Source organism: Rhinoderma darwinii, chromosome 1, assembly GCF_050947455.1.
Source record: "Rhinoderma darwinii isolate aRhiDar2 chromosome 1, aRhiDar2.hap1, whole genome shotgun sequence".
Lineage (NCBI taxonomy): Eukaryota > Metazoa > Chordata > Amphibia > Anura > Rhinodermatidae > Rhinoderma > Rhinoderma darwinii.
In genome coordinates this window covers 74,542,429-74,560,136 of record NC_134687.1, presented here as the reverse complement: position 1 = coordinate 74,560,136, position 17,708 = coordinate 74,542,429, and the positions used below count along the sequence as shown (strand labels likewise).

General features: G+C 42.3%; 1 protein-coding gene across 1 annotated transcript in view; it reads left to right on the top strand.

Annotated features, from left to right (window-relative positions):
* Positions 1-15,909, top strand: part of LNX1 (ligand of numb-protein X 1) — a 171,690-nt gene extending 155,781 nt beyond the window's left edge. The window contains exons 9-10 of the mRNA XM_075859740.1: positions 9,398-9,556; positions 13,792-15,909. Coding sequence (XP_075715855.1) covers positions 9,398-9,556; positions 13,792-13,927 — 295 coding nt within the window. The 3' untranslated portion in view covers positions 13,928-15,909. The remainder of the gene's footprint in view (positions 1-9,397; positions 9,557-13,791) is intronic.
* Positions 15,910-17,708: the final 1,799 nt, after the last annotated feature.

Sequence of the window (17,708 nt, the reverse complement as noted above, 5' to 3'; positions counted from 1 at the left end):
TTAGACGTATTTTGCTAAGGCAGGATTCACAGAAAACAGCAATTTTTGCATTGTTTTTTATTTTATTTTTTACGGCGTTCACCATGCGGGTTAAATAATGTAATAACTTTATAGTTGGGGTCGTTACAGACGTGGTGATACCAAATATGTGTAACATTTTTTTTTATTTTTTGTTTATTTAATAATAAAGTATTTTGTAAGGGGAAAAAGTAGGTTTTTCATTTTTTTTAACTTTTTTTTAATTAACTTTATTAAACTTTTTTTTTTACATTTTACTAGTCCCACTCGGGGACTTCACTATGCGATCCTCCGATCGCTTTTATAATACACTGCAATCCTTTTGTATTGCAGTGTATTACTGCCTGTCCGTGTAAAACGGACAGACATCTGTTAGGCCATGCCTCAGGCAAAACTAGTGGCAGACCTGGGGGCCTTTATTAGGCCCCTGGCTGCCATAGAAATGACTGACACCTTGCAATCTTATGCAGGGTGCCGGTGGGAAGAGAGAGGGAGCTCCCTCCCTCTCTGCAAAACCACTCAGATGCGGCGCTCGCTATTGAGCACCGCATCTGAGGGGTTAAACGGGTGAGATCAATACTGATATCGATCTCGCCCGTTCGAGCAGGGCTGCTCCCAGCCCCCAGCTACCTCCAGTAGCTGAGAGCAGGGAGATTTAACGGCTCCCTGATCTGTTTATTTATTCCGATGCAGCGCCGTGAAAATGCGTATGCATCGGAATAAAGCCCATTAGTGGCCACCGTGAATAAGCGTATTGGCGGTCACTAATGGGTTAAAGGGGCTCTCCACGACCGGACAACTAATGATCTATCCACAGGATAGGTCATCAGTATCTGATCGGTGCGGGTCCGACACCCGGACCCCACACCGATCAGCCGCTCCGTCTGCCTCCGGGCACCGGATGTTTTGAACGGTATGCAGTAGTTGGAACCGAAAGCAGACGGCTCCGACCACTGCATAGCGACCGTTCTGCAGAACTGCAGCTCTGCTCTTATTCACTTGAATAGGAGGAGATCTGCAGTACTGCAGCTCAGCCGCTATTCCGTGACTGGCGTCAACTGCTTCCGGCTCCAACTACTGCAAATCGTTCAAAAGATCTGGCAGCCGGGGTGGCTCATTGATGCGGGTCCGGGTGTCGGACCTGCACCGAACATATACTGATGACCTATCCTGTGTATAGGTCATCAGTTGTCCACTCTTGGAAAACCCCTTTGCCGGAAGTCAGACCTCACTTTTCTATTAATATTCATCTCCTTTAGGGCAGATACAGACGGACGTTGCGTTTTTGCGCGCGCAAACAACGCAGCGTTTTGCGCGCGCAAAAAACATTTGACAGCTGCGTGTGTCATCCGTGTATGATGCGCGGCTGCGTGATTTTCGCGCAGCCGCCATCATAGAGATGAGGCTAGTCGACGCCCGTCACTGTCCAAGGTGCTGAAAGAGCTAACTCTTTCAGCACCCTCGACAGTGAATGCCGAACACAATATCGAAAAACCTGTTGAAAAAAAAGAAAAAGTTCGTACTTACCGAGAACTTCCCGGCCGTTGCCTTGGTGACGCGTCCTTGGTGACGCGCCTCTCGACATCGGGCCCCACCTCCCTGGATGACGCACCAGTCCATGTGACCGCTGCAGCCTGTACTTGGCCTGTGATTGGCTGAAGCTGTCGCTTGGACTGAATTGTCATCCCGGGAGGTCAGACTGGAGGAAGACGCCGGGAGTTATCGGTAAGTCAGAACTTCGTTTTTTTTTCTACAGGTTCATGTATATTGGGATCGGAAGTCACTGTCCATGGTGCTGAAACAGTTTAACTCTTTCAGCACCATGGACAGTGACTATCTCCTGACGTCGCGTACCGATAATTTTTTTGCCGGGTTCGGCCAAAACGAGTTCGGCCGAACCCGGTGAAGTTCGGTTCGCTTGTCCGGCTTCGCTCATCGCAAAGACACTCCGTTTGGATGTTCGGAAACAGAAAAGCACGTGGTGCTTTTCTGTTTACATTCATCCTTTTGACAGCTGGTGCGCTGTTTCAGTCGGTTCGCACGGAAGTGCTTCCGTGCAACCTGCGTGGTTTTCACGCACCCATTGACTTCAATGGGTGCGTGATGCGCGAAATACGCAGAGTTATTGAACCTGTCGCGCTTTTTGCGCAGCAGACAAACGCTGCGCAAAAAGCACGGACTGTCTGTACTGCCCCATAGACTTGTATTGGTCCATGCATGCCGCGTGAAAACCACGCGGCCCGCACGGACCGAATACACGCTCGTGTGAATCCCCCCTTACTGTTTCATATTTCCAGAGTCCATGGACAGGACAACTTTCACTTCTACTGGCTCCAAGCTGTCAGGCATCATTATCGCTTGGGTAAATAGTGACATGCATGGGATTTCTATAGTACTCACCTCACACAGACACACATGTATTCAGATCTTGAACCTCTAAGTTGGGCTGGGATCATTTAGGGAGCTATTTGAAGCACATTCATCTTAGTATTTCAAACCTGTAGTACTGTAGATTTGCTGAAGTATCAACCAATCCATCAAGAATCTTAGATTGCATTATTTTAACATTATATTTGAGATATTTGCCTATTATTTTAGCCTATATGACTGCTAACTAAATACAGTCTTTGTGAAGAAAAAAGGAAGGTGGGAGATACATACAACTGTAATCCACCCGAAAATATATTTAAAAAGTTTATTAAACCAGAACCAGGGATTTGGGCTGGATGTTTAAAGACAACTAAAATAGCACAGATATTCACCTTATGAGACTGCACCATTCTCTACCTTAGTCTCCTTATTCGACCATGTTCACACAGGGCAGATACGCTGCGTAAAAGTACACAACGTATCCGTCTTGAAACCCGCAGGGAATTCCGCCTGAAAAACCGCACCAAAATGTGCAGATTTTTGGGCGGAATCTCTGAGGAAAACAGTGGTTGAAACAAATAAAACATTTATACTTACCCTGGTTTCAGTTGTCATAGCGATGCTTTTTTCTGTTGTCATCCAGGCCAGCCTCCTGGGATGACCCTGCAGCCCATGTGACCGCTGCAGCCTGTGATTGGCTGCAGCAGTCACATGGGATGAAACTACATCCCAGGGGGCTGGCCTGGACGAGAACAAAAGAAAGTGTTGGTATGAAAACACCTGTGCGTTAAGTATTACCTTTTTAATTTATTTCCCACAAAAAAAATAATTCACTTGCGATTTTACTCGCAGCTTTTCATCCGCAAAAATTTCAACATTTGATATTTGTTGTGGGTTTTATCTCCCCATTGAATTCAATTAGGAAAACCCGCAACAAAAGAGCCGCAGTGTTTATACTACAAGTGAACATACCCTTAGGGTGCAGTCACGAAAAAATAAAAATACGAAACAGTAATTCCACAGCGGAATTTCCTTTGCAGGTTTTGTGCCACATTTGCTGCATTTTTTTGTGTTGCATATTTCAGTGCAGAATTTTATATAGAATTGAAGTCAACAATGAAATTCCACATCTAAAATCCGCAACACATATAGAAAATGCTGCATAAACTATTTCCAAAGTGGTAAAATTCTGCACGCAAATTTAAACCATGTACGTGTTGCAAATTTTGTTTTTACTCATAATTACGCCACGTGTGAATGTACCCTTCTGGATAATAGTCGTCTCCTTACCGTGACCAGAAAAATAACACAAAATTGAACATTGGCTAAACAGCATATGATTTCTAATCACTATAAGGGTATATTCCCACAGGCAGGATACACTGCGGAATTTCCGCAACAAAATTCTATGTGGAAATTCAGCAGAATATAAAGTAGCAGCAAAGTGGATGAGATTTCTGAACATTTCAGGCCCAAACTGTGGAAAAAAAAACGCAGAAAAGTTGAGCAGAAAGTGCAGCTTTAAAATTTGCAGCATGTCAATTTATGCTGCGTAATTTGAACGGAGATGCTGCAAGTTTGGGCCATTGACCTAAATGGGGAACATAAATTTCGCACTAAAATATGCAAGTTGAGATTATTTTTTTTGCGGCATGTACAGCATTTACACAGCGAAAACCACTGGAAATCTGCCGATGCACATAAAGTTTGTTACGAGTAATGCTTGCACTAATTCTGCAGGTAAAACCGCTGCAAAAATCTGCAATTATATCTGCAGCTACATTGCGTTTCCGCAGCATTATGTGCAGCAAACACAGACTATTTGCTGCAGATTCTGTAACTGATTTACCTGCAATTTTTATGGATTCTGCTGCAGATTTTCCATTGCCGAAAATCTGCAGTATATCCTCACTGTGGAAACATACCCTAAATATTGGGTTTATGCTCCATACATGATTAAAATATTCTTCCCAAATTATCAATTTGTGCACAAGTCTTTATTTTGTATGAATTTGAGCATTTGAAATGGTTGTTCTATCAGGTCAATCCCTGTGTACTATTAGGTCATGTGAATATCACCCAATGCTCAGAACCCCATTTTATCAGCCAAAGCAGAGAACCACAGGATAAAGCTTGACTCAGTGCAACCATGTATTACAGCTGATCACTGGGGGGGGGGGGGGCTTGTCTTAAAGGGTCAATCCCCTAAGGGTTTTATCTGTCTTGAAAGAAATGTCTATAAATGTATATAAACAAGCAATAGAAGAAAATTCCACCGGCACACTCCAGCAATATTCCACCGAACCCAAGAGGTTTACTTCCGAGATGCTCAGCAACAAATTAGTGTCACTTGTAGCATAATGCAGCAATAGAGAGAAGAAAATTTGCGTCACTTTCCAAGAATTTCGTAAAAGCACTTTACTTTAATTCATTAAAAGAGATGCAGCACGGTGTATACAATACACAGAAAAGGCAACAGCCGTTTCACGCTATCCGCGCTTCGTCTGGTCAACTTTACTTTTCTCTATTGCTGGATTATAAAATGTTTATATCTTACATAAAATTTCTGGACCTTCGATTCAGAAAGTATTGGTGGTTAAATGATTACAGTCCATATGTACACTGTAGACTAAAACTAAAATACTATCAATGATTACTATCCATATGTAGACTAAAACTAAAATACTATAAATTACCACTATCCATATGTAGACCAAAACTCAGTTAAAGATACAAGTACTTAATGAAATGTTTTTAAAAACCCAATGAACATTTTATGTAGTATACATATAACATGTAAAATGTGGTCTCGGCCCCTCGCTTCTGATTAACATATGTTTCACACATGTATCTAATATATCTTTTCATTTGGCATCCCTGATATTTGTGATATTCTAATATGCAGTTGGTATGCCACCGTCCATGCAGTCTCAGAGTGCAATGTGTGTTACTTTAGTACCACTTGTTGAATAAGACCACAGGGGGTAAGAGGTAGGAGGTCAGACCCGTGTAATGCCTTAACACATCACATATGTAAAATATATTTTGCATACATGGTAAAATGCACAGAAACCATCAAAAGCAGAAAAGGTATATCTGATATTCATAAATAACAGAGCCAACAGTAAAAATGTGCATAAAATGTTCTAAAATGAGAAGTTATTAGGGGCAAACTTTGTGGCCCTGTAAGCAGATATTAAAGGGGGTTTTCCAGTCCCTAAAAATTGATGGCCTATCCTTAGGATAAGCCATCAATAGCTGATCAGTTGGGGTCTGACTCCCGAGACCCCCGCCGATCAGCTGTTTTGAAGGGGGTGCATCGCTCGTACGAGCTCTGTTACCCCTTTATTTCTACTTGCTCACTGTGAATCGTCGACACACATTTAGTGGTGATTCACAAGTATTGCAGCCTTCTTCTCCCATTGAAAAGGCTGCCATACTGTGAATCATCGCTACATGTGTGTCGGCAATTCACATCGAGGAAGTAGAAAGGAGGGGGAAGCAGTGCTCGTATGAGCGATGCACCCCGACCGATCACCTATTGATGGCCTTTCCTGAGCATACATTTTTAGTGACTGGAAAACTCCTTTAAACTCGGCCTTAGGACTGATACTTTAGGCCCCATGCACACGAACATGCTTTTGCTGCCGCAATTCCCCACGGGAGAATTGCGGCCCCATTCATTCCTATAGGGCCATGCACGCGACCGTGGTTTCCACGGTCTGTGCATGGCCCCGGAGCCCGGACCGCAGAAAGAACGGGCAAGCCTTATTACGGCCGTGCAGATGGCTATGGCCGTGTGCACGAGACCTTACATGTCTGCACTTTTTATAAATAACTTTCTTTGCTCCCAGTGAAGCTGGCTCTGTGGAAGTTTTTGGTAATTAAGTGAATGAACAATTGTCTGTAATGAGCTCATTCACTAAAACAATTTCCAAGCATGCAGAGAGGATATTCTGAAGCATTTGTATCCTTGGTTGTGGAAGGATAACTCAGGTCTGACACCTAGTTCTGCAAGTAAACGTATTATTACTATGATGTCTTTCTGTACTATTCTCTTTAGCGTTGACCTGAAAGATACTGATATAGTAGTAATAATAATAGTATGAATTATTACTGATTATGTGTTTATTATGTATATTTCTTCTTCTTATTATTATTATTATTATTATTAATAATATGAATTGTTAAATTATGAAATGGATTACTGAAGTCCTGATTTACAAATTTTTTCATGTAATGGCATTGAAAACTGTCAAAAATCAAACACAGTACTACTCACACTCTTGTCATTAGCTAAGCATGTCACTAAAAGGCCACGTACACGACAACAAAAATTTCCACTGCAGATTTTGCTGCACATTCATGGCAATTACGCAACCAATCTGCAGCAAAATTTGCATATTTGACAGGCCACAATCAGACATAACAGAAAATTTCAGCTACAGATTTTGTTGAAAATTCGCGGCAATTATGCAACGAATCTGCAGCAAAATTTGCATATTTTACAGTTAATTCAGAAGTGGCAGATATCACAGCAAACTTGCCACAGATTTCAGCACTTGCATTGCAAAGGCTGAAATCCGCATGGCAGCCTAAATTCTGCACTGTAATTTACCGCAACGTCTAAACTAAGTTACCTAAAAAGCTATAGAAACCAAAGGATAAAAAGGCTGCTGCGGATAACCACTGCGGACTGTCCACAGCAGAATTCCGCCACGCCTGAACGTGCCCAAATAATGAATGTGTTATAACTTAGGGTACAATGATCTTTTTCATTCATTTTCAAGTTGATCTGAATGGCACATACGGCTGTATTACGGATCCTTGTTGTATGGATTCGTAATATAGCCTCCCTAGCCTGCTATGAGCAAATACTGTTCCTCTGAATTCAAAAAGAGGCATAGAGGTTTTTCTAGAAAAAGAAATGGTGGCATGCTCTATCACATGCCGTAAAAGTCTGGATTCACACATGCAGTTTTAATGCAGTTTGTGATGCAGGTTTTTGTTTTTTAGCCAAAGCCAGGAGTGGATCTAAAAGGTAAAGCATAAGGAAAGACTGATTTGTCTTCTCTTTTTTTATATCCTCTCCTATGTTTGGCTATGTTTTTCTGTGAAACGAAATAAAAAATACACTCAAAATTGCCTAATAGTCTGCATGTATGAATCAAATCTTATGGAGGTATACTCACAGAGGTGCCATACAGTGGCAGAGGGTCTACAGGTCCATAATACACAGTATACAGCCGTACAGGGTTCCAACTATTTGGGGGGATTCACACGAACGTGTATTGGGTCTGTGCGGGCCGCGTGGTTTTCACGCGCCACGCACAGACCAATACAAGTCTATGGGGCAGTACAGACAGTCCGTGCTTTTTGCGCAGCGTTTCTCAGCTGCGCAAAAAGCGCGACATGCTCAATATCTCCGCGTATTTCGCGCATCACGCACCCATTGAAGTCAATGGGTGCGTGAAAACCACGCAAGTCGCACGGAAGCACTTCCGTGCGAACCGACTGAAACAGCGCACCAGCTGTCAAAAGGATGAATGTAAACAGAAAAGCACCACGTGCTTTTCTGTTTCCAAACATCCAAACGAAGTGTCTTTGAGATGAGCGAACCCGGACAACCGAACCGAACTTCACCGGGTTCGGCCGAACTCGTTTTGGCCGAACCCGTCAAAAAAATTTGCGGTACGCGAAGTCAGGAGAAAGTCACTGTCCAGGGTGCTGAAAGAGTTAAACTGCTTCAGCACCATGGACAGTGACTTCCGATCCCAATATACATGAACCTGTAAAAAAAAACGAAGTTCTGACTTACCGATAACTCCCGGCTTCTTCCTCCAGTCTGACCTCCCGGGATGACAATTCAGTCCAAGTGACAGCTCCAGCCAAGCACAGGCTGCAGCGGTCACATGGACTGCCGCGTCATCCAGGGAGGTGAGGCCCGATGTCAAGAGAGGCGCGTCACCAAGGACGCGTCACCAAGGCAACGGCCGGGAGGGAAGTTCTCGGTAAGTACGAACTTTTTCTTTTTTTTTAACAGGTTTCTCAATATTGTGTTCGCCATTCACTGTCGAGGGTGCTGAAAGAGTTACTGCCGATCAGTTAGCTCTTTCAGCACCTTGGACAGTGACGGGCGTCGACTAGCCTCATCTCTATGATGGCGGCTGCTCGAAAATCACGCAGCCGCGCATCATACACGGATGACACACGCAGCTGTCAAGTGGTTTTTGCGCGCGCAAAACGCTGCGTTGTTTGCGCGTGCAAAAACGCAACGTTCGTCTGAATCTGCCCTTATGCTGATAATGTCAAGGTTTTTCACTTGCACTCCAAAAAGAATGCCACTAGAAATGCTTGTTTCATGTTTGATTTTTGGAAGATTTTTTTTCCTGGAAATAGATTGGAAATAATTATATTGTTATGACATATTATGAACACCTGTTACTGGTTCTAGTAGTCAAATTATCTGTACTCATCTGTACAGATATCTGTCCTATAACCTAGGGCAGGAAGATCCCCAAAAGACAGTCTATAATGGACATAGCTTGTATCAAGAGGGCCCCCTGAACCCCCAGAAATATTCCTATTTAATACTTGGACCACTTGTTGCTCATCAATCCAAATACTATTGCTTTGAACAAAATACGTAGTATTTCTACAACAGTCATGAACATTTCAAATTCCGTTTTTCTACCTTATTCTTCAATTCTAAGTTATATTCTAAATTATAAGAACATTTTCTAAACCCAGAAAAATGGTAAATCAGATATTGCTAAAAATATTCAATCGAGGGTTAATTTTTGTGCGCGGGTCTGTTGGTATCTAGAGGGATCTTACTTTTTTTTTAAAAAAAATCTTTGCTGAAATCTGAGCTAATTTGTAATTGAAGAAGACAAAGTCAAATACACTTAATAGTAATACTTGTGTGATCCAAACCAAACAATAAGACAACTGAAAAAAGTTACTTGGTGATTAAGAGATGAATAAACACTTCCATTTCTCTATTTAGGTATTTGTACAGCTGCAGAGAAATTGTGCTGAGGAGGAATACAGCAGGGAGCCTGGGCTTTAGCTTTGTAGGAGGTTCGGAGGATTGCAACCGGAACAAGCCATTCTTTATAAAATCCATACTAGAGGGCACCCCTGCTTATAACGATGGGAGAATACGGTAATTCACCTTTTTATACAAGAGATTAAGAGTGATTTCAGATAAAGTAACAGTGTTCATTTTCTGTTTATTGATGTTTTAATGAGTAAAACAAACAGTTAAACAATCAAACTGAAAGTATTATTTTCAGTGACTCCAGTTTGAGTTATGGTCACATATCAATGCTATATTAGTTTAATCGATTCAGGACCAGGTACCGTTTAGTAAAAATTTTTTGTGATCAATGCAGGTTTGATATTATTTTTATACAGATAATTTTTGCTTTTTTAGCATTTTAAGGGTATGTTCACACGGCGGGGGTCCGTAACGGCTGAAATTACGGGGATGTTTCAGCCTGAAAACATCCCCGTAATTTCAGCCGTTCCGGCATGTTCCGGCATGTGCAGGCGCTTGAACGCCGCGTCAATTACGGCCGTAATTAGCGCTGCTATTCATTGGAGTCAATGAATAGCGGCTCCAATTACGGCCAAAGAAGTGACAGGTCACTTCTTCTACGCGGGCGTCTATTTACGCGCCGTGATTTGACAGCGACGCGTAAATATACGCCTCGTGTGAACAGACAAACGTCTGCCCATTGCTTTCAATGGCCGTGTGAACATACCCTAAGGGTTATCGTTTGAAAAAAATATCCTTTTTTACTTTTTAGCTAATTTTTTTTATGGTAATAAGAGTGATTATGGTAATAAGGGCAAAGCCCCACGTGGCGAAATTGCTCTGGAATTCCACTACGGACACTCCGCAGCGTTAATCCGCAGCGGACCCGTTTCTCCATTGCCTTCCACTGCTTTTTAGTAGGGTTCGTTTAGACGATGCGGAAAATTCCGCTGCGGAGCATAGGCTGCGGTGCGGAATTTGGTGTCCGCAGCATACAATGGATGTTGCGGACGTGTGGCGGACTGGTTGCGGACTCATTGCGGAAGTTCTCCATTGACTTCAATGGAGATTCTAAATTTCGCAATGAAGTCCGCAGATGTCATGTACATGTTATGTGTGCTGCGGAGCGTATTGGTTTTTTAACATGACATTTCTTCATTCTGGCTGGACCTATGTATTTCAAGGTCTACAGCCAGACTGAGGAAGTCAATGGGGCTCCCGTAATTACGGGTGACTACGTGTGTGCACCCATAATTTCGGGTGACTACGTGTGTGCACCCATAATTACGGGTGACTATGTGTGTGCACCCGTAATTACAGGAGCGTTGCTAGGTGACATCAGTAAATAGTCACTGTCCATGGTGCTGCAAGAGTTAAGCGATCGGCAGTAACTGTTTCAGCACCCTGGACAGTGACTACCGATCACAATATACATCAACCTGTAAAGAAATAGAAGTTCATACTTACCAAGAACTCCCTGCTTCTTTCTCCAGTCCGGCTTCCCAGGATGACGTTTCAGTCTAAGTGACGGCTGCAGCCAATCACAGGCTGCAGCGGTCACATGGACTGCCGCGTCATCCAGGGAGGTCGGGCTGGATGCCGAAAGAGGGACGCGTCACCAAGACAACGGCCGGTAAGTATGAAATTCTTTTACTTTCACTAGGGAAAGGGCTGTCCCTTCTCTCTATCCTGCACTGATAGAGAGAGGGGAAGTACTTTCACCTCAATACGCAGCGGCTAGTTCGCATCAATTTACTGCACATTTTGGGCAGATCCGACACAGAATCTGCAGCGCAGATTCTGTGCGGCATTGATGCGGACAGTTGCGGAAGAAATACGCCACGTGGGGCCATGCCCTAAGAGTGATTTGTTACATTGTGACACTCTTACATTGTTACCCTAAAATAGACTTTTTATTTATGATCGTCATTGTCTATCGTAAATTTTGATATATTACATGTCTATTTCAGCGTAATTGGGTCAAGGTTAGCGTTACGACAATTGTTTGTGTGGGGTGCGTTTATTTTGGGGGGAATTTTATGTGTAATTTTTTATTAAATTCATTCCTGTTTCTATATATATATATATATATATATATATATTCATATATTTATTATTATGGCCTATCCCTCAAAGGTCAGAAAAGACCCTTGGGGGGTCTTTATTACTTAATTTCATTTTTTTTACACCATATTTTCCACAGTAACTGGCGCTGCACAGCAGCCCCAGTTACAGGGGAAGTCAGCCCTTTTATAGTGACTGTTTTCACTGATAGGGTTGTGCTGGGTCTAGTTATACCCAGCAGTAGCCTCCCACTACGGGCATCCTGGCGAGTAGGTGACCTGTCACATGACCACCAGGACCAATAGAGGAAGCTGCCACTGCCTCTATTCTATATACAGCGCTCATTGATCACAGATAAGACAAAAGCAGTGAAAACCACTTCTGTCTTCTCTCCAGGGTCCCTGGCAGTCTCTGATTGCCGGGAACCCTTCATTTAGCTGCCCATTTGCTCAGGTATCAAGCTTAATCCAGCTCTGTGTATATACAGTGGGCGGTCCTCAACCAGTTTAAGTGGCGTAGAGAAAGGTACTTAATAGGTTACATTCTTAAAACCTCAAATAACAAAGAAAGGCTTTAGCTACATTGTAAAAAAATGTCTTAAAGGAAATCCGTCACTGGATTAGGGTCACTTTAAATTTCAGTATCTGAATGTGTGCTATAAATGGCGCCCTAAAGGTCTAAAAGGCAGATCAATAGTCTAAAAGTAGCTAGTCCCTTAGATTCATGGGCTAGGACCACGTGGTTACACAACTTTGGCTTTGAGTGACTTGGCAACATTGCAAAAAGTTGTGTTGGAAATTTTGCAATGGTCACTGGCATCTTTTTCTTCCATACTGAAACACTGGCATGATTGCAATTTTAGCGCGATAAGTGGGCGACATTTTGCTGCCTTGCAGCCCTAGCCTTATATTTAATGGACAATGATCAATGTGTCCTCTGTAATCCTTTCAAAGGATATTGCGTAGGAGGCAGAACACCTACAATGTACACCATGACTCATTTATATTGCATCCTTATTTTCTGGTAAAAAAAAAATCAAGGCTGAAATAATTATTTGTATATTAAGCAAACCCAGCTTAATATTAGTTCATTTGAAGCATTTGATAATAATTATAAAATAACAATTACAAAGAAGAGTATAGCATTATGTTCTTCGAGAAAGGGAACATTTCAGAACATAGTTCTGGAACTAGATGCCCATAATAATAATAATGAACCATCAAGTAATCATTTATTAATCACTGGCAGATGATCAACGACACTCCTGTTCGTCGACATGCCAGTTATCGCTGAGAGGGACAGAATCCTTGAACTCAGAGACCTTGGTTTATCAATCCGGCGGTTCGCTATACGCCTAGACCAAGATGTCAGCACTGTTCAACGTTGGGTGTCCCGGAGGTTGGGAGAACAACAATGAACGTGAATGACAGCAAGAGGTGTGCGGAGGTGTCTGATTGCAAGAATGGCGCATAGTTATCCATTCTGTACTGCAAGTAAAACTGGACGCCACATCCCAAGCCAAGGACAGCAATCAGTGTCGACACAAACCACCAGAAGGCGCTTGCATGACATTTGGCTACAAGCCAGAAGTCCAGTTACGGGTGTTCCATTCACCACATGCCACCGCTCTCAAAGGCGATCATGGTGCACTGCAAGATGGCAATGGAGGCTGGATTGGAGGTCTATCCTCTTCAGCGATAAATCACGCTTTTGTCTCAAACGCAATGATAGTCGGAGATTGGTCTGGAGACCACATGGGCAACTCCCATGAAGAGGTCTTTACAAGGGAACGTCACACCGGTCCTACTCCCGGAATTATGGTATTGGGTGGCATGATGTATGGTAGCCGGACCCCTCTGATCTTCATTTCAGGTACACTAGCAGCTCGGCATTACATTGATTTGGTCATGGAACCAGTGGTACGGTAATACTCCAAAGTGTCCCAGGAGCCGTTTTTCAACAGGACAACGCCAGGCCACATGTTACTCGTGCTACTGTGAGCGGCCTGAGTGGCGTAAACATGCTACCATGGCCAGGAGGCATCTCCAGACTTGTCTCCCATTGAGCACATTTGGGACGTCATTGGTCACCCATATGTGTTGTACTTAGAGTAGTACTATAGTACAACACAGAACCCCCACCTCCAAAAGTATCCTTTATTGAATATTAATAAATCAATTTTTCCTATTAACTTATACAATAACATAGCAACATTTTTAAGGGCATTAAATAATAAGTCTTCCACGATTGGAGTATAAGCCATGAAGTGTAACTTCTTACTGTGTCTTTTTCTGCAGGTGCGGTGATATTCTCTTGGCTGTGAATGGGAGATGCACATCTGGGATACCCTATAACCTCCTTGTAAGGATGCTGAAAGAACTGAAAGGAAGAGTGGTACTTACCATTGTGTCATGGCCTGGGTCCTTCTTGTAGACAGTGCGTCACTGTCACTTATCTTACATTCCACACAACGTTCTGCTTCTCACGTGTTCTTAATACCGGTATTAGATTTTTTTGGAAACACTTGCATTGTTGGTACTTTTTGGGTGTAAATGATCACATGTGTTTCTCATGCATGCAAATAATGTGGTCTTAAAACTCAAGAGATCAAGCACTTTTACACCATCTTCAAGAGGAATATAACTGTTTAGATGTTTATTTGTTGTCTGTTATGTGACAGATGTTATCTGTGTGTTACTCCCAGTATCTGTGTGTTACATTAACATACTGTATACATCATTTAGTCACCGCTACTGATGTGATCACACATTAAGGAAACAGATATAGTGTTACTAGAACCATAACATTCACTTGTGAAACCATCTTGAAATTCCATTTGTTACACTGTAATTCGTCATTGACCTCTTTTATTCGGAAGGTAACACAAAGTTGCTATATTTACTTCCCAAAGCCATTGTTACCAAACTGATCAGTTCGCCATATCAAAACTAAGATTGATGACCATATCAAACTGTGTGAGGCCTCTGTCTTATTCCCTTTTTGCCTATTTGCCAAATAACCACATCTCACCAATTTAGGCCAAAGTGTTTATCATCATGTTGAATATGCTTGAAACATCATATGTAATTTTGAAAGAAGTGAATGATCTGAATGAAGATGACGTTTCCAACTAACTATCAGCATGATGTGCATTATAATGAGTGTCTTTTCCGCTCTCATCTCTGGGTGATACATCTCAGCGACTAGTTTTTGGAAGCTATATATGATGAAGCAGTATACTAAATGAACTGTGATTAGCTATAACACACGTACAACATTTTACCAATTCTGGATTCTATTATTCACCATAAAGAGGATTAGAAAAAAAGTCAGCTTTTTTCTAGAAACAGCGCCACTCTTATATATAGGCTGTATACCGCATTAAAGCTCAGCCCCGTTCACATGGTAATGTTATGAAGCTGCTTAAAAAAGCAGCTTTATCACATTTTTGTACTGCTCCATTGTAACTGACTCCAAATACATAGGTATCACCACAAGAGACTTGCACTGCAGGTACTATAAGGGTGTGTTCACACGCAAACTCAAAAACGTCTGAAAATACGGAGCTGTTTTCAAGGGAAAACAGCTCCTGATTTTCAGAAGTTTTTTAAGCCACTCGCGATTTTCTCTGCGTTCTTCACGGCCGTTTTTGAAGCGGTTTTCAATAGCGTCAATGAAAAACGGCTCCAAAAACGTCCCAACAAGTGACCTGCAGTTCTTTTTCGCGGCCGTCTTTTTACACGACTGTTTTTCAAAGCGGCCGTGTAAAAAAATGGCCCATCGGAACAGAACGCCGTTTTTCCCATTTTAATCAATGGGCAGATGTTTGGAGGCGTTCTGCTTCCGATTTTTCGTCCGTTTACGGCCTGAAAATAGGCCGTGTGAACATACCTTAATGCTGAAAATGCAGGAAGACAACACTTAGTATACGGCAAGGTCTTGCCATTGAGATAACTCATTACAATCTAATACTATTGGGTGCTGCATACCATCTCCATTCAACATTACATTATTCTAAGAGATATGAAACATTCCTTGGTGAATTATACTTTAACTTTCAGGAATTTATATAGGACCAAAAGGTGACTAAACAATCTTGTGTAATGGAGGTTATATGTGTTGTATGTGTATTTTCTTACAGTCCATCATTCATATAACCCAGAGGAAATATGGTTACATATGGAAGAACACCAGCATATTGTTTGTTTTTATTTTTTTTATTTTTAGATTTTTGTAGGATAATTACAGTGACCAAAGTAATGAACGATAATTACATACAATAAGCCTAAATTAAGGAGTAAAGCCCTCCACGGAATTATAGTATATCAATGTTAAACACTGCTGCATATATATATACTGTATCTGATATCATATGATGTTTTTTCTCTCAAGTGGATATAAACAGTGTAAAGTAACCAGTTTGTCGTGTGGTGGATGGATTCGATTCTTCTCAGAGGGGGCACATATCATTGAGGCAGACTCTGCAAAGCAAACTTTCCAATGGGTTGTGGAACCTGCATAGACATTACCCCTCTCTATAGGTGCTACAACATTAGCCATTAACGCAGGGGGAAACGGTCTGAGGGTCGGAATGTTCCTCCCTCATACAAGCAATGGGAGGTGATTTGGAGACATACATGAATTAGTCTGTTCAGGAGCGATGGGGGGGGATGCATGAAAAAGTTTTGATTACAAGCGTACTACAACATAAAATCGACATCTTACAAGAACTTGAGAAAAGGTCAGAAATCAGAATCCCCAGAGTAAGGCTAATATAAGTGGCCAGAGAAGCGGCTCATCAGTTATAGAAGTGTCATACTTTATTATTACACCCCTGTGACTGATTCCGAAGTTTCACAAGTGAATACCAGTTGTGGTTTCCAACCTTTGGCTCCCCAGGTGCTGCAAAACAACTACTCTGAGCATGCCCTGATAGCCGCAGGCTGGAGACCACTGATTTAGACTGGCTTTAGATATTTTCCAAACTAATTTTATTCACCTTTGGCCTTCGAAACCACATCAATGCATCGTGGCATAGAGTCCACTTGGTGTTGAAATTGTTCTTCAGGAATATTAGCCCGTGCATACAGGATAGCTTCTCACATATGCCAATAAAGTATCGTTTTGCTATAGGGTAAACAGCTTCTATGAAACAATGAACTTGGTAGGCCACCATGCTTAGGTATGCTCTACTGTTCAAATGTCCATCCACAAGTTTGAGAGGACCCAGGGTTTGCCCACAAAACATTCCCCACACCATTAATCCACCTCTACCAGCCTAAACTTTTGACACCTGACAGGAAGGGTTCATCATTACTTGCTGCTTGAGCCAAATTCGGACCCTTCTATCAGCATGGATTGCCCTGACCAGGCAACATTTTTGCTCTCTTTTGCCCACTGGAGTTTTGCCTTTGTTTCTCTTAGACAGCAATGGCACTTAAACTGGTCATCTTCTGCTGCTATAGCCCATTCATGCTAAGAAATGATGAGTTGTGCGCTCAGACATGTTAGTTGTAGCACCAGTGTTGTATTTGGCTGCAATTTCCTTGACTGCGCACCACCATTTTTTCTTAGAATGACTTTTGTGATCCTCTTCTGACCCCTTTAGTCGACGAGTTGTTGACATCCACAGGATCCCGTTTCGCTGGATGTTTTTTCTCGATCACATAATTATTGGTTTACTCTTGACACCGTTGCATGAGAGAATCCCACAAGGTTGTCTGTTTTTTAAATGATGGCCATTCCTTGTTCGAAGTCGCTCCGATCGCTGGATTTTCGCATTTTACTGTGGATTTACAGTAAAGACTGATCCACGGAAAGCTTGCTAACTTTTTTTTCTGCTGTTCTCTGGGTTCACGTGTCTAATTTCCATACAGGGAAGCTCAAATCATGAAAGGGCAGGCGTGTCTTATAAAGTGGCCATTAGGTGTATGTACCTCACTTGTGAGAACACTGCTTCCACTAAAGCTGTCCATACATTTTAGATAATTGTCGGCTGAACAGCTAATTCTTCCGACTCCCCCATACACATGCAGGCTCGGCCCAGCCATTTTCTCCCCCAAACATCTGCAGTTGGGGGGGAGTTGGGATACCGGCATACACATTAGATGGTCCACCAGACCCACCAAAATCGGCAGGTTTGGGTGACATACCTCTATGACCAGCTTTGCAATCTCACTACAGCAAACAAAGCTTTGTATTGTCTTGAATCATC